This window comes from Lepidochelys olivacea (assembly GCF_965140295.1).
Source record: "Lepidochelys olivacea isolate rLepOli2 genome assembly, contig: Scaffold_29, whole genome shotgun sequence".
Lineage (NCBI taxonomy): Eukaryota > Metazoa > Chordata > Testudines > Cheloniidae > Lepidochelys > Lepidochelys olivacea.
Genome location: NW_028181947.1, coordinates 1 through 14,778, shown reverse-complemented (window position 1 = coordinate 14,778; position 14,778 = coordinate 1). Strand labels below are relative to the sequence as shown.

The 14,778-nt window shown below is 65.1% G+C and overlaps 1 protein-coding gene across 1 annotated transcript; it reads right to left on the bottom strand.

Moving 5' to 3' along the window:
* Positions 1–809: 809 nt before the first annotated feature.
* On the bottom strand, positions 810–14,614 carry CLN3 (CLN3 lysosomal/endosomal transmembrane protein, battenin; the record flags this gene model as incomplete). The annotated part of the gene is made up of 16 exons (XM_084652602.1): positions 810–1,113; positions 1,592–1,732; positions 5,010–5,103; positions 5,307–5,362; positions 6,671–6,739; positions 7,288–7,337; positions 7,545–7,669; positions 7,761–7,904; positions 8,025–8,097; positions 11,901–11,986; positions 12,788–12,867; positions 12,973–13,047; positions 13,522–13,624; positions 14,003–14,066; positions 14,223–14,343; positions 14,536–14,614. Coding segments are annotated over 16 exons (1,480 nt in total), but the record flags the coding sequence as incomplete, so codon positions are not given.
* Positions 14,615–14,778: the final 164 nt, after the last annotated feature.

Here is a 14,778-nt window from a genome sequence, read left to right as displayed (position 1 = left end):
TCATTGTCCCCCAGAGCAAATCAGGGCAGCTCCTGCCCATGAACCCCTCGGCCCTGCTCCGGGTTAGCTCTGGTGTAGACATGCCCCTGCCTACCATGGGCCAGTCCCAAACCCCCTCCCATCCCTGCCCAGCCCCGCCTCATGCCCGCTGGGGCATGATGGGAAATATGACCTGGGGGTCACCCCCCACCTCCACCCCAGTGATGGCAGTGACCAGGAGCTGCAGCAACAGGCAGGCCGGCAAGGGGGCAGAGCAGCCTGCAGTGGGGCAGGGGGGATCCCCAGTGTGGGATGACTCTGTCCCCAGCCCCACAACCTCCCACTGGGGGACCTGGGGCACCCCCCAAGGCAGTAAGTGACACAGACACAGCAGTAACGCCCATGCCCGCTGGGCGTGGGAACGAGCCCTTTATTGACTGGGCAGCTCCCCCCACATACTCCTATGGACCCCATAGATCCCAACCCTCTACATCCCCAGTCCTATACACCCAGCCCCCACCACAACCTGCTCCCTCTCCCCTATACCCTCCTTCCCCCCGCCCCACACCCTGCCTCCCCTCCCTCATACCCTCCTTTCCCTGGCACGCAACCCCACCCCCATGGTGCTATATAGTACCCTTCCCCCCCCGCCCCCCACACTCCCAGGCCCCAACATACCCACACTCCCAGCCCCATAAACCCCATCCGCCCAGATACCCCACATACCCACACTCTCAGCCCCATACACCCCAGCCCCCCATTCGCCAGCCCCACACCGCCCTTCCTAACCTGATCCCTCCCACGCACCCAGCCTGACTCCAATGCCCCCCAGTCCTACCCCTATTGGGGCCAGACCCCCCCCAGCTCCATACCAGCCCCTGCATCCTCTTCCCCTCCCAGCCCCCAAGGCAGAAACAGGCTGGAGGGCCAGCAGGACCGGGCCAGCTGGGGGCGCACGCAGACCCAGCGCCCCGCGGGGTGGGGCCCCCCGATGCCCAGGCCGCCCTGGGCCACTCAGGGCAGGCGGCAGAAGTAGTCGTGGGCGGGGAACGCGGCGGCTCCAGCCAGCGAGATGCCCAGGGTGTCGGCCACACAGCCCACGCCCATGGCGAACTCCCGCTCCTCCGGTGGGCTCTGCGGGGCGGGCGGGGGGCAGGATTAATGGCAGCACAGCCCCCACCACACCCTGCTCCCTCTCCCCCACACCCTCCTTCCCCCCTCCCCACACCCTACCTCCCCTCCCCCATGCCCTCCTTTCCCTGGCACGCAGACCCCCCCCACGGTGCTATGTAGTGCCCTCCCCCCCCCCTGCCCCCACAAACCCTCCCCCGGCCCCCGCCCCCGCCCGCTGTGTCTTGGAGCTGCAGTGTTACGTTAATACCCCCCTCCCATCTTGCCCTGGGCTCTTACCTGGCACCCCATTAAACTGCTTCCCCAGGCCTGGCACCCCGAGTGCCCTCCCGGCCTGGTGTCTCCCCTAAACCTTCCTGAACTGGTGCCCCCCCCCGTGCTCTGTTAGTTCCCTTCCACACCAACCCCCCCGCCCGGTGTCTCCCCCGGGTGCTCTGTTACTTCCCTCCCCCCGAGCCCCCCGGTGTCCCCCCGGACTCACCTCCAGGCTGATGTTGTGGAAGGTGTTCACGTAGCTGGCACCCCCCAGCAGCCCCTCGTACAGGACCAGGGCGAAGACCAGGTAGATGCTAGGCAGGAACGTAAAGTACACCGCGGCCAGGAGGAACACCATGTTCAGGCACTGCAAGGGGCAGGGAACGGGGTCAGTGATTAGCGTGACACGCCCGGCCCCATGGCCAGGGGCTGGGGGAAGGGGATTAGCGTGACACACCCGGCCCCATGGCCAGGGGCTGGGGGAAGGGGATTAGCGTGACACACCCGGCCCCATGGCCAGGGGCTGGGGGAAGGGGATTAGCGTGACACACCCGGCCCCATGGCAAAGGGGCTGGGGGAAGGGGATTAGCGTGACACGCCCGGCCCCATGGCAAAGGGGCTGGGGATTAGCGTGACACGCCCGGCCCCATGGCCAGGGGCTGGGGGAAGGGGATTAGCGTGACACGCCTGGCCCCATGGCAAAGGGGCTGGGGGAAGGGGATTAGCGTGACACGCCCAGCCCCATGGCAAAGGGGCTGGGGGAAGGGGATTAGCGTGACACGCCCGGCCCCATGGCAAAGGGGCTGGGGGAAGGGGATTAGCGTGACACGCCCGGCCCCATGGCAAAGGGGCTGGGGGAAGGGGATTAGCGTGACACGCCCGGCCCCATGGCAAAGGGGCTGGGGGAAGGGGATTAGCGTGACACACCCAGCACCATGGCCAGGGGCTGGGGGAAGGGGATTAGCGTGACACGCCCGGCCCCATGGCAAAGGGGCTGGGGGAAGGGGATTAGCGTGACACGCCCGGCCCCATGGCAAAGGGGCTGGGGGAAGGGGATTAGCGTGACACACCCGGCACCATGGCCAGGGGTTGGGGGAAGGGGATTAGCGTGACACACAGAAAGGGGCTTGGGGGGGACTCTGAAGCCCCGTGAAGTGGGGTTTCCCTCCTAGGGCACAGCAGGTGAGCTGGGGCTGGGAGGCTTCATGGAAAGGGAAGGAGTGAGGCAGCGGGGAGGGGGGAGCAGGGCACCCCAGGGAAGGAGCTAGTGACTGGGGAGGGGCTGGTGGCTGGGAGGCTGCAGGGAGGGGCACCCCAGGGAAGGGGCTGGTGGCGGGAGGCTGCAGGGAGGGGGGAAGGGAAGTGTGACACTACACCCCATATTCATCATTGTGATATGATTATGACATAGTTATAATGCATCTTGTACAAGATGTATCATGGGAGGGGTCACTGGAAAAGTTATGATTTGCTGCATGTGATTATCTCATTTGTGTGAATGTATCATTTGTGTGTCTGAAGAGATGAATGTTGACTCTGATGATCTGCATTTCACATGGGCTCACTCTGGGTAACACCCACAGCCAGCCTTGCAGGTACAACAAGGAAGAACCCAGACAGTGCTCATGGCTCATCAACAAAGACAATGGGCCCCGGAAGAGTTTAGCCTTACTGGGAACGTTTCAGCCAAAGTGGGAGGGGTTGTGAGTCCTTTGGAGGATAGGATTAAAATTCAAGATGATCTGGACAACCTGGAGAAATGGCCTGAAGTAAATAGGATGAAATTCAATCAGGACCCATGCAAAGTCCTCCACTTAGGAAGGAACAATCCGTTGCACCCATACAGAATGGGCAATGACGGCCTAGGCAGGAGCGCTGCGGAAAGGGATCTGGGGGTCACAGTGGATCACAAGCTAAATATGAGTCAACAGGGTAACGCTGCTGCAAAAAAAGCAAACTTCATTCTGGGCTGTGTCAGCAGGAGTGTTGTACGCAAGACACGAGAAGTGATTCTTCCGCTCTGCTCCGCACTGATTAGGCCTCAACTGGAGTCTTGTGTCCAGTTCTGGGCGCCACATTTCAGAAAAGATGTGGACAAATTGGAGAGAGTCCGGAGAAGAGCAACAAAAATGATTCAAGGTCTAGAAAACGTGAGCTATGAGGGAAGATTGAAAACACGGGGTTTGTTTAGTCTGGAGAAGAGAAGACTGAGACGGGCCATGAGAACACTTTTCAAGTATGAAAAAGGTTGTTCCAAAAAGGGGGGAGAAGAATTGGTCTGAACCTCTGAGCACAGGACAAGAAGCAACGGGCTTAAATTGCAGCCAGGGCGGTTTAGGCTGGACATTAGGAAAAACTTCTGACCTGTCCGGGTGGTTGAGCACTGGAATAAATTGCCCAGGGAGGTTGTGGAATCTCCATCATTGGGGATATTTAAGAGCACGTGAGACAAACACCTGTCAGGGGTGCTCTAGATAATCCTTGGTCCTGCCCTGAGTGCAGGGGACTGGACTAGAGATCTCGCGAGGTCCCTCCCAGCCCTGTGATTCTACGAGTAATGGTGGCGATGACTCAGCAGGGCATGTGACCAGACCACATGACACTGAACTCCACTTTGATACCCGTTTCTTTCCCCAAACTGGGCTGGGTACTTAGCTTGGAACAAAGGGGTCCCGCCCTATGGTAAACCTGTATAAGGTGGGGTGTGACATCAGCTCTCGGCCTCACGCCCCACGCAAGAGAACTCCTGGAAACCCCTGAGGAACAGTGCGGGAGGTGCTGGACCCAGGCTAAAGGGATTTCTAGCCCATGTATGGAAACTGGGTGGACGGCTTGTGTCATCAGTCAGGGTGAGAGTTCACTAAATCAGATCCAGTCTATTAGGCTTGGTGGGCGGTTTTGTTTATTTGCTAGGTAATCTGCTTTGAGCTGTTTGCTACCCCTTAGAATCAGTCTGTTGGAGTTAATGAACTTGCTTTCTGTTTATCTTTACCAGTGTGGTTTGAGTGACGTGTCTGGAAAAATCTTTGCGTCGCTTTCCCCCCTCGAGGGGGAAGCGAATATATTAATGGGCTAGCGTTGTACAGACCCTGTGCGCTGCAAGACGGTCTAGTTCTGGGCTGTACTCGGGGGGGGCGGGGGGGGGGGCAGGACTGGGGAGCTGGGAAATTGGCTGTGTCTCGTCTTTGTCCACAAGTGGCTTAGGTGAAGCACTCAGTTGGGTGCGTGGGGCCACCTGCTGTCGCGTTGGGTGATAACAGCCGTGTGAGGGAGGCCGCTCCAGCCCTCTGGTTAGGGGGCAAAGTGGTTCCCACGGCTCCCAGACTGCACCCCGCAGGTGACAATCCGTCACAGGGGGCACCCATGGAAGGGGCTGGGGGGGAAGGGCAGAGAGGGCTGGGAGGCTGCAGGGAGGGGCGAAAGGGGTGGGACCAAGTGGGTGATTTTCTTCGTGTTTTGCACGAACACGGTGTATGTCTCAGTTTCCCTGTGTGCTGCGTGTGTAACGAGGTGGTGGGACAGGGTTCCTTGTTGCAGAGGACCCAGTGTGACCTCACCTAGTAGCTGGGACCCCCGGGGCTGGCAGCTGGGGGGAGGGTAGAGGGGAGCTGGGGTGCAGGGCAGAGGGGGCAGGGCAGCCAAACCTGCAGCAGGGCGAGGACCCAGATGTGGCGGATCTGGACGCAGCGCAGGGAGGACCGGGATACAAACACCCCGGCCTGGTAGAGCATCTGGTACCTACACGAGGGAGTAGGGGGGTGGTCAGTATTGGGGGGCCCACAAGTCTCTCCCAGGGGTCCAGGTGACCCCAACCCTTCCCACCCCATGGGACTCAACCCCAGGCCCCAGGAACCTTCCTCCTTGGGCGGGGGTGTCCAGGCCCCTGGGGAACTTGTGGCAGGATCAGGGGGAGACCCTGGGCAGGGCCGGGGGGCTCTCACCAGCGATATTGCTGAGCGTGCGTCAGAGCCGAGTCCCGGAAGTACAGCAGTTCAAACTGGGGGGGAAAATAGGGGGGGAGGGTGTTAGTGATACAGACGCAACTCCCCCCAAACACACACCAGCAACCCTCCCCTCTGCCCTGGCCCCTTCCCCCAGTACTTCTCACCCGTCCAGGCACTTCGCCCGGCACCCGAAGCCTCCCATGCCAGTACACAATTCCCCACAGCCCCCCACTGCCAGCTCCCCTTGCTGTGCAGCCCCCCAGCGTCCTGCTAGCGCCCCCCAAAGCAACCCCATGTGACAACCTGTACCCCATGATCACCACTTTTATATGGTTATGATATATTTCGTACAAAGGATGCCTTGTAAGGTAACATTTGGAAACTCATAATCTGCTGAACATCATTGGCCCGTTGAAATGTGTGTACCAACATTGTATATGGCACTATGAGATCTTGCTCTAGGATTGTTACCCAGAACTACAGCGTATTTCAGTAATGCCCTCAAAGGCACACTGGCACACAAACTAGATGTTAAAAGTCCATCACCTGCTGGGATGAAATGGGATTTTTTGGAGTATTTCACATGAATAGTGTACGTGCCTCAGTTTCCCCCTTTGTGCTGCATTATTAATGGTGGGGGTATTTTTTTGGCAGAAGAATCCAGAGATCCAGGTGGGGCTGGCGATTTGTACCACCCTGGCCCTCTGCAGGAAGCAAGCCGGTTTGAGCAGCTGGAGAACAAAGAGCGAGTCTGGAGGAGACCAGACGGAGGCGGGCCTGGGGGCGGGAGCTGCTGGAGAGACGCGTCTAGACTGGGGAGAAGGGGGGGGCTCGGCAGCAGGGCTCTGGAGTCACTCAGACGGACTTTGCTGTGACCTGGCCGTTGGTTCTGCGCCGTGTCCCGGGCACCAGGCACCCCTGTGCGGTTGCCCCCCGGCTGAGAGTCGCTGCACTCTCCAGAGGTCGGGGCGCACGTCTCCCCCAGGCGTTGGGGGGGAGGCGGGGGGGGGGAGGCTGCAAGGTGCTGGCCCAGGAGGCGGCAAAGCCCAGGGGTTACCCCGGCAAGGGAGTGACACACTGAAGGGGTCCCCCCAGGGTCTGTTACAGAACCGGCCCCGGGACCGCTGCCCCAGCACACAGCCACCAGCGGGGAGCTGTGGACAGACCCCCCCAGGGCAAAGACCTCTCCAGCACCCGGGTCAGAGCGTTGTGGGGGAAAGGACGCCCATGGGCGACTGAACGGAGCCAGAGGCCCGGTGCTGGGGGCCGGGCTGGGGGGCCGCAGGGGTCGCACCTATCGACTCACGGCTCGGCGGGGCAGGGTGGGGCACGGCGGGACGCAGGGACCCCCCAGTACTCACCAGGCCCTGGTTGATGAAATACTCCGCGAAGTAAACGAGCGCCAGGGGTAGGAGGTATTTCAGGAGACCCTGCGGGGAGAGGAGGTGAGAGGAGGCGGGCGGGCGGGGGGGCGGGCGGGGGGGCATCCTTTCCCCCATGCACTGCACAAGCAGCCAGATGAGTGCGCTGCAGAGGGATCCCCCATCCCCGGACGCCTGGGTCCCACTCCCCGCCCCGGTCTCTGGGAGCGCTGCAGGGGACCCTCCCTGGATGCCTGGGTCCCAGTCCCCGCCCCGGTCTCTGGGAGCGCTGCAGAGGGATCCCCCATCCCCGGACGCCTGGGTCCCACTCCCCGCCCCAGTCTCTGGGAGCGCTGCAGGGGACCCTCCCCGGACGCCTGGGTCCCTCTCCCCACCCCAGTCTCTCCCCGCTCCCCAAGGCCTGGCAGCGCTGTGGGGCTGGGAATAAAGCAGTCGCAGCTTCCTTCAGTCCGGTTCTCCCGGTTCCACCCCCCCCATTTCCCCCCGTGTGGCTGGGCTACGGGAGAGAGACCAAGAGCCAGGACGCCTGGGTTCCGGCCCTGCCCCTGCGCCCTTCCCCCGCCCATGCCAGGACCCTGCCCCCGCACCCATCCTACCTTCACAATCTGCCCCTTGGCCTGCAGGGTCAGCTCCGCACCCCCGCCACCTGGGGGGGACAGACGTCAGCTGGGCCCCACGGCCCCCTCCACCAGCCCCCAACCCCCCCCACTATCTCCCCACAACCCCCCACTGCTCCCTGCACAGTCCAACCCCCCCACTCCTAGCCCCCCGTGCCCCCCAACCCAATCTCCCACAGCTCCCTGTCCTTCTCCCTCCCAGCCCCCACCCACACATTGACCCCTGCCCCCCTTACCCTGCTTCACTGCGGGCCCCCCCATGAGGGGCTGGCGGGCGGCGGGCAAGGGGTCCTGCAGGACAGCGCCATCACTCCAGCACCACTGCGGCACCGTGGGGGGGGGCACCAGCAGCAAGTAATAGCTGGGGGCAGACAAAGGGGGGGGTAAGATGCTGGGGGGGCTCCCAAAAAGCCACCCCTCTCCCCCTCACTGCCCCCCCCACGGCCCCATACCTGAGCAGCATGGCCAGGGGCACGCTCAGCATGAGCAGCAGGGTGTGACGGGGGCTGAGCCCGGCCTGCGTCAGCCCCAGGTACGACAGCGCCCCCAGCAGGCCGGCGCCCCCCGTGCCCGACGACCAGCACGACACCACCTCGCTGGGGGGAGAAATGTGGGGTGAGAGCGGGGATGGACACATGCCCCCCCCGCCAGAAGTCCCAGCCCCTTGCAGCCCTCCCAATGACCCCCCCAGCCCCTCCCCCTGCGCCCCCCGCTACCTGGGGTAGAAGGCCGTGAGCGCCAGGAAGCTGATCTCCCCCAGCCCCGATGAGATGCTGGCCAGGACCACCCCTGGGGGAGACACACAGCGGTTACCCACAAAGCACCTGTCCCCCGTCCCCCCCCCCCGAGCACAGCGCTTACCCACAATGCACCTGTCCTCCTCCCCACCCCACCCCCAGCACAGCGCTTACCCACAATGCACCTGTCCGTCCCCCCCCGAGCACAGCGCTTACCCACAATGCACATGTCCTTCTCCCCATCCCACCCCCAACACAGCGCTTACCCACAATGCACCCGTCCCCCCCCCGAGCACAGCGCTTACCCACAATGCACCTGTCCTTCTCCCCATCCCACCCCAGCACAGCGCTTACCCACAATGCACCTGTCCTCCTCCCCTCCCCATCCCCCCCCGAGCACAGCGCTTACCCACAATGCACCTGTCCCCCGTCCCCCCCCGAGCACAGCGCTTACCCACAATGCACCTGTCCCCCGTCCCCCCCGAGCACAGCGCTTACCCACAATGCACCTGTCCTTCTCCCCATCCCACCCCAGCACAGCGCTTACCCACAATGCACCTGTCCTCCTCCCCTCCCCATCCCCCCCCCGAGCACAGCGCTTACCCACAATGCACCCATCCCCCCCCCGAGCACAGCGCTTACCCACAATGCACCTGTCCCCCGTCCCCCCCCAAGCACAGCGCTTACCCACAATGCACCTGTCCCCCGCCCCCCCCCGAGCACAGCGCTTACCCACAATGCACCTGTCCCCCGTCCCCCCCGCGAGCACAGCGCTTACCCACAATGCACCTGTCCTCCTCCCCACCCCACCCCCAGCACAGCGCTTACCCACAATGCACCCGTCCCCCCCCGAGCAGAGCGCTTACCCACAATGCACCTGTCCTCCTCCCCATCCCACTCCAGCACAGCGCTTACCCACAATGCATCCGTCCCCCGTCCCCCCCCCGAGCACAGCGCTTACCCACAATGCACCCGTCCCCCGTCCCCCCCGAGCACAGCACTTACCCACAATGCACCTGTCCTCCTCCCCATCCCCCCCCGAGCACAGCGCTTACCCACAATGCACCTGTCCTCCTCCCCACCCCACCCCCAGCACAGCGCTTACCCACAATGCACCTGTCCTTCTCCCCACCCCACCCCCAGCACAGCGCTTACCCACAATGCACCTGTCCCCCCCCCGAGCACAGCGCTTACCCACAATGCACCTGTCCGTCCCCCCCCGAGCACAGCGCTTACCCACAATGCACCTGTCCTCCTCCCCACCCCACCCCACCCCAGCACAGCGCTTACCCACAATGCACCCGTGTCCCCCCCCCGAGCACAGCGCTTACCCACAATGCACCTGTCCTTCTCCCCATCCCACCCCAGCACAGTGCTTACCCACAATGCACCTGTCCTCCTCCCCTCCCCATCCCCCCCTGAGCACAGCGCTTACCCACAATGCACCTGTCCCCGTCCCCCCCGAGCACAGCGCTTACCCACAATGCACCTGTCCCCCGTCCCCCCCGAGCACAGCGCTTACCCACAATGCACCTGTCCCCCGTCCCCCCCCCGCGAGCACAGCACTTACCCACAATGCACCCGTCCCCCCCCCGAGCACAGCGCTTACCCACAATGCACCCGTCCCCCGTCCCCCCCCCGAGCACAGCGCTTACCCACAATGCACCCGTCCCCCGTCCCCCCCCCGAGCACAGCGCTTACCCACAATGCACCCGTCCCCCGTCCCCCCCCGAGCACAGCGCTTACCCACAATGCACCTGTCCTCCTCCCCATCCCACCCCAGCACAGCGCTTACCCACAATGCACCTGTCCTCCTCCCCACCCCACCCCCAGCACAGCGCTTACCCACAATGCACCTGTCCTTCTCCCCATCCCACCCCAGCACAGCGCTTACCCACAATGCACCTGTCCTTCTCCCCACCCCACCCCCAGCACAGCGCTTACCCACAATGCACCTGTCCGTCCCCCCCAGCACAGCGCTTACCCACAATGCACCCATCCCCCCCCAGCACAGCGCTTACCCACAATGCACCTGTCCTCCTCCCCACCCCACCCCCAGCACAGCGCTTACCCACAATGCACCCATCCCCCCGAGCACAGCGCTTACCCACAATGCACCTGTCCTCCTCCCCACCCCACCCCCAGCACAGCGCTTACCCACAATGCACCTATCGGTCCCCCCCCCCGAGCACAGCGCTTACCCACAATGCACCTATCGGTGTCCCCCCCCGAGCACAGCGCTTACCCACAATGCACCTGTCCTCCTCCCCACCCCACCCCCAGCACAGCACTTACCCACAATGCACCCGCCCCCCCCGAGCAGAGCGCTTACCCACAATGCACCTGTCCTCCTCCCCACCCCACCCCCAGCACAGCGCTTACCCACAATGCACCTGTCCCCCCCCCGAGCACAGCGCTTACCCACAATGCACCTGTCCTCCTCCCCACCCCACCCCCAGCACAGCGCTTACCCACAATGCACCCGTCCCCCCCCCGAGCACAGCGCTTACCCACAATGCACCCGTCCCCCGTCCCCCCCCCGAGCACAGCGCTTACCCACAATGCACCCGTCCCCCGTCCCCCCCCCGAGCACAGCGCTTACCCACAATGCACCCGTCCCCCGTCCCCCCCCGAGCACAGCGCTTACCCACAATGCACCTGTCCTCCTCCCCATCCCACCCCAGCACAGCGCTTACCCACAATGCACCTGTCCTCCTCCCCACCCCACCCCCAGCACAGCGCTTACCCACAATGCACCTGTCCTTCTCCCCATCCCACCCCAGCACAGCGCTTACCCACAATGCACCTGTCCTTCTCCCCACCCCACCCCCAGCACAGCGCTTACCCACAATGCACCTGTCCGTCCCCCCCAGCACAGCGCTTACCCACAATGCACCCATCCCCCCCCAGCACAGCGCTTACCCACAATGCACCTGTCCTCCTCCCCACCCCACCCCCAGCACAGCGCTTACCCACAATGCACCCATCCCCCCGAGCACAGCGCTTACCCACAATGCACCTGTCCTCCTCCCCACCCCACCCCCAGCACAGCGCTTACCCACAATGCACCTATCGGTCCCCCCCCCCGAGCACAGCGCTTACCCACAATGCACCTATCGGTGTCCCCCCCCGAGCACAGCGCTTACCCACAATGCACCTGTCCTCCTCCCCACCCCACCCCAGCACAGCACTTACCCACAATGCACCCGCCCCCCCCGAGCAGAGCGCTTACCCACAATGCACCTGTCCTCCTCCCCACCCCACCCCCAGCACAGCGCTTACCCACAATGCACCTGTCCCCCCCCCGAGCACAGCGCTTACCCACAATGCACCTGTCCTCCTCCCCACCCCAACCCCAGCACAGCGCTTACCCACAATGCACCCGTGTCCCCCCCCGAGCACAGCGCTTACCCACAATGCACCTGTCCTTCTCCCCATCCCACCCCAGCACAGCGCTTACCCACAATGCACCTGTCCGTCCCCCCCCGAGCACAGCGCTTACCCACAATGCACCTGTCCTTCCGTCCCCCGAGCACAGCGCTTACCCACAATGCACCTGTCCGTCCCGTGCCCCCCCGAGCACAGCGCTTACCCACAATGCACCTGTCCGTCCCGTGCCCCCCCGAGCACAGCGCTTACCCACAATGCACCTGTCCTCCTCCCCACCCCACCCCCAACACAGCGCTTACCCACAATGCACCCATCCCCCCCCCGAGCACAGCGCTTACCCACAATACACCTGTGTCCCCCCCCCGAGCACAGCGCTTACCCACAATGCCCTTGTCCCTTGCCCTGAGGTTCAATTCTTGCCCACAATGCCCTGTGCCCCGGTACCCAGCCCCCCGCGGCGCTCACCCCCGATGCTCATGCCCACGGTGGTGGAGAAGGCGACGAGCAGGAAACTGCCCCAGGCACAAAGGATGCAGAGCGCCACCCGCGGGCTGGGGGGGAAAGACAGGGTCAGCACGGGTCACCCCCAGCCCCCCACGGTCCCCCACGGGCTGGGGGCAGAGACAGGGTCAGCACGGGTCACTCCCAGCCCCCCACGGTCCCCCACGGGCTGGGGGCAGAGACAGGGTCAGCACGGGTCACTCCCAGCCCCCCACGGTCCCCCACGGGCTGGGGGCAGAGACAGGGCCAGCACGGGTCACCCCCAGCCCCCCACGGCCTCCCACGGGCTGGGGGCAGAGACAGGGTCAGCATGGGTCACCCACAGCCACCCACGGCCCCCCACGGGCTGGGGGCAGAGACAGGGCCAGCACGGGTCACCCCCAGCCCCCCACGGCCCCCCACGGGCTGGGGGCAGAGACAGGGTCAGCACGGGTCACCCCCAGCCCCCCACGGCCTCCCACGGGCTGGGGGCAGAGACAGGGTCAGCATGGGTCACCCACAGCCACCCACGGCCCCCCACGGGCTGGGGGCAGAGACAGGGTCAGCACGGGTCACCCACGGCCCCCCACGGGCTGGGGGCAGAGACAGGGTCAGCACGGGTCACCCCCAGCCCCCCACGGCCCCCCACGGGCTGGGGGCAGAGACAGGGTCAGCACGGGTCACCCCCAGCCCCCCACAGGCTGGGGGCAGAGACAGGGCCAGCACGGGTCACCCCCAGTCCCCCACAGCCCCCCACGGGCTGGGGGGAGACAGGAGGGTCCATGTGGGGAACCAGCACCACCCCCAAACCCAACAGCCACCCAACATCCCTCCCCCAATACCCCAGCCCCCCCACCGCACCCCCCACTCACCCATAGGGCACGCGGTGGATGTAGAAGGGGGCGCTGAATTTGATGAGCAGGGTGGGCAGGATGTCAGCCAAGAGCACAGCCTGGTGGGGGGAACAATTACGGGGGGGGGGGGTTAGAGACAAGGCTAGCCCCTGCCCCAGGCCATGCCCCTCCAGCTCCCAAGGCCCTGCCCCCACAGCACTTACCCCGGTGGAGATGGGGTTGCAGTCGTAGCGGGAGGTGTTGGACGAGTTTCCGCTGGGGGGTGTCACCGGGGGAGTCTGGGGGCAGGAGACACAGTTACTGGGGCAGACGCTGAAGATCCCACCCCCCCACCCCACCCCACCCCACCCCAACCGGCCCTGGCACGAGGGACCTCTGTATGGTGACCCCCAACCCTGGAGGAGGAGGGAGAGCCCCAGGGGTCAGCCCCACGGACGGATTCCTCCAAGGGACTGTTGCAAAGCTGGGGGTGCAGCACCGATCCTGTGTGTCCATGACAGCCCTCCCAGGCTGAGCTCTCCACACCCCCGCACCCTGCCCCCCTGCAGCCCCCCCAGGCTGTCCCCACTGGTGAGCTCTCCCCCCCCGCACCCCGCTGAGCTCTCCTTTGCACGGCTGTTTGCACAAGGATCCGCTCACCAGCGCTCGTAGAGCCTTGGGGGCAACCCTGGTGCCCTGCCCCCAAGGACGGACCTGGGCAAGGGGGTGTCTCTGTGCTACCTATCCCCCCCCCGCCCCCCGCGTGGGCCCACCTGGGTGGTCCCGTTGATGTCCAGCGCCCCCTGGCGGCTCAGGATGTCATGGGCCGCGCTCAGCATCACCACGTAGGCAAAGTTATTGCAGAGACCCAGCAGCCTGTGAAGACGGGCGGGGGAGGACGACGGGGGGGGTTAGAAAGAGGCCAGAGGCCCCCCCATCTGCATGGCCCCAGGGGAGCGTGGAGGAGCTGAGGGAGACCCGGGCGGGCAAGGCTGCGGCCGTGCGAGCTGGGGGGGGCGTGAGATGCTGAGTGTGTTCACGCCCAGGCAGCGAGCGTGCGAGGGTGTCCCAGAGCGGGGTGAGTGCACCTGGCAGCGAGTGTGCAACGCACAGCAGGGGGTCGAGATGTCCACCGGCGCAAGCGTGACCGCAGGCATCTGGCGTGAGAGGCAGGGCAGTGAGGAAAGAAAGGCCCCGGGACAGGGACGGGCCAAGGGAAGGTGCGTGCGAAGGCCCTCGTGCAAGGCGACTCACCAGAAACCGGCTGAGTTCCGCCAGCAGGCGGCGTGGGCGGGAGGCAACACCGGTGGGTCCTCATCTGTAGGGGGAGAGGGGGAGCGTCAAGGGGCAGAACCGGGGCTCGGGGGGCGTGGGGGGGAACGAAGTGCAGTTTCCCCCTTGTTATGTGGTACGTGACCCTTAATGTTTTGCGTGAAGACGGTGCGTGCCTCAGTTTCCCCTCGGTGTCACTCACGTGTCTTGGGGCTGGACAAGGGCGTGTGGCGCGGCAGTGACCCCAGGGCAGGGGTGGCTGCGGCTGGCTGCCCGCTGCCCCACACGCGCTCTCGCCTGGCAGGGAAGGGGCGGCTCAGGGGCTGGCGAACAGAGGTGGGGCCAGGGGACCCATTGGCCCAGGGACAGCGGGGGGGGGTAGTGTCGGAGGCTGGGCCGGTGGAAGCTGGGGCTGGGGAGGAGTCCAGGGCACCGGGCTTGGCTGAAAGTCCCTGATGCCCCGGCCCGTGTCACCCGCCGGCTGCCCACGGGGGGAATCGCTGCGGGGAGCTCACGGGGTGCACGGGGGGCTGGACGCTCCGCGCCCGGGACAGCGAGTCCTGCGGGGAGTCCCCCAAGTCCTGGCTGCGCCTCCTGCGGGGGGGCAGATCCTGGGCTCACGGGGGGGCAGGGGGCCAGACCCGGGGAGCTCGCGGGGGGGGCAGATCCGGGGGCTGGACCCGGGGCTCGCGAGGGGCGGAGCCGGACCCGGGGGGGGGGCTCATGGGGAGGGGCCGGACCCGGGGGGGGGGCTCGCG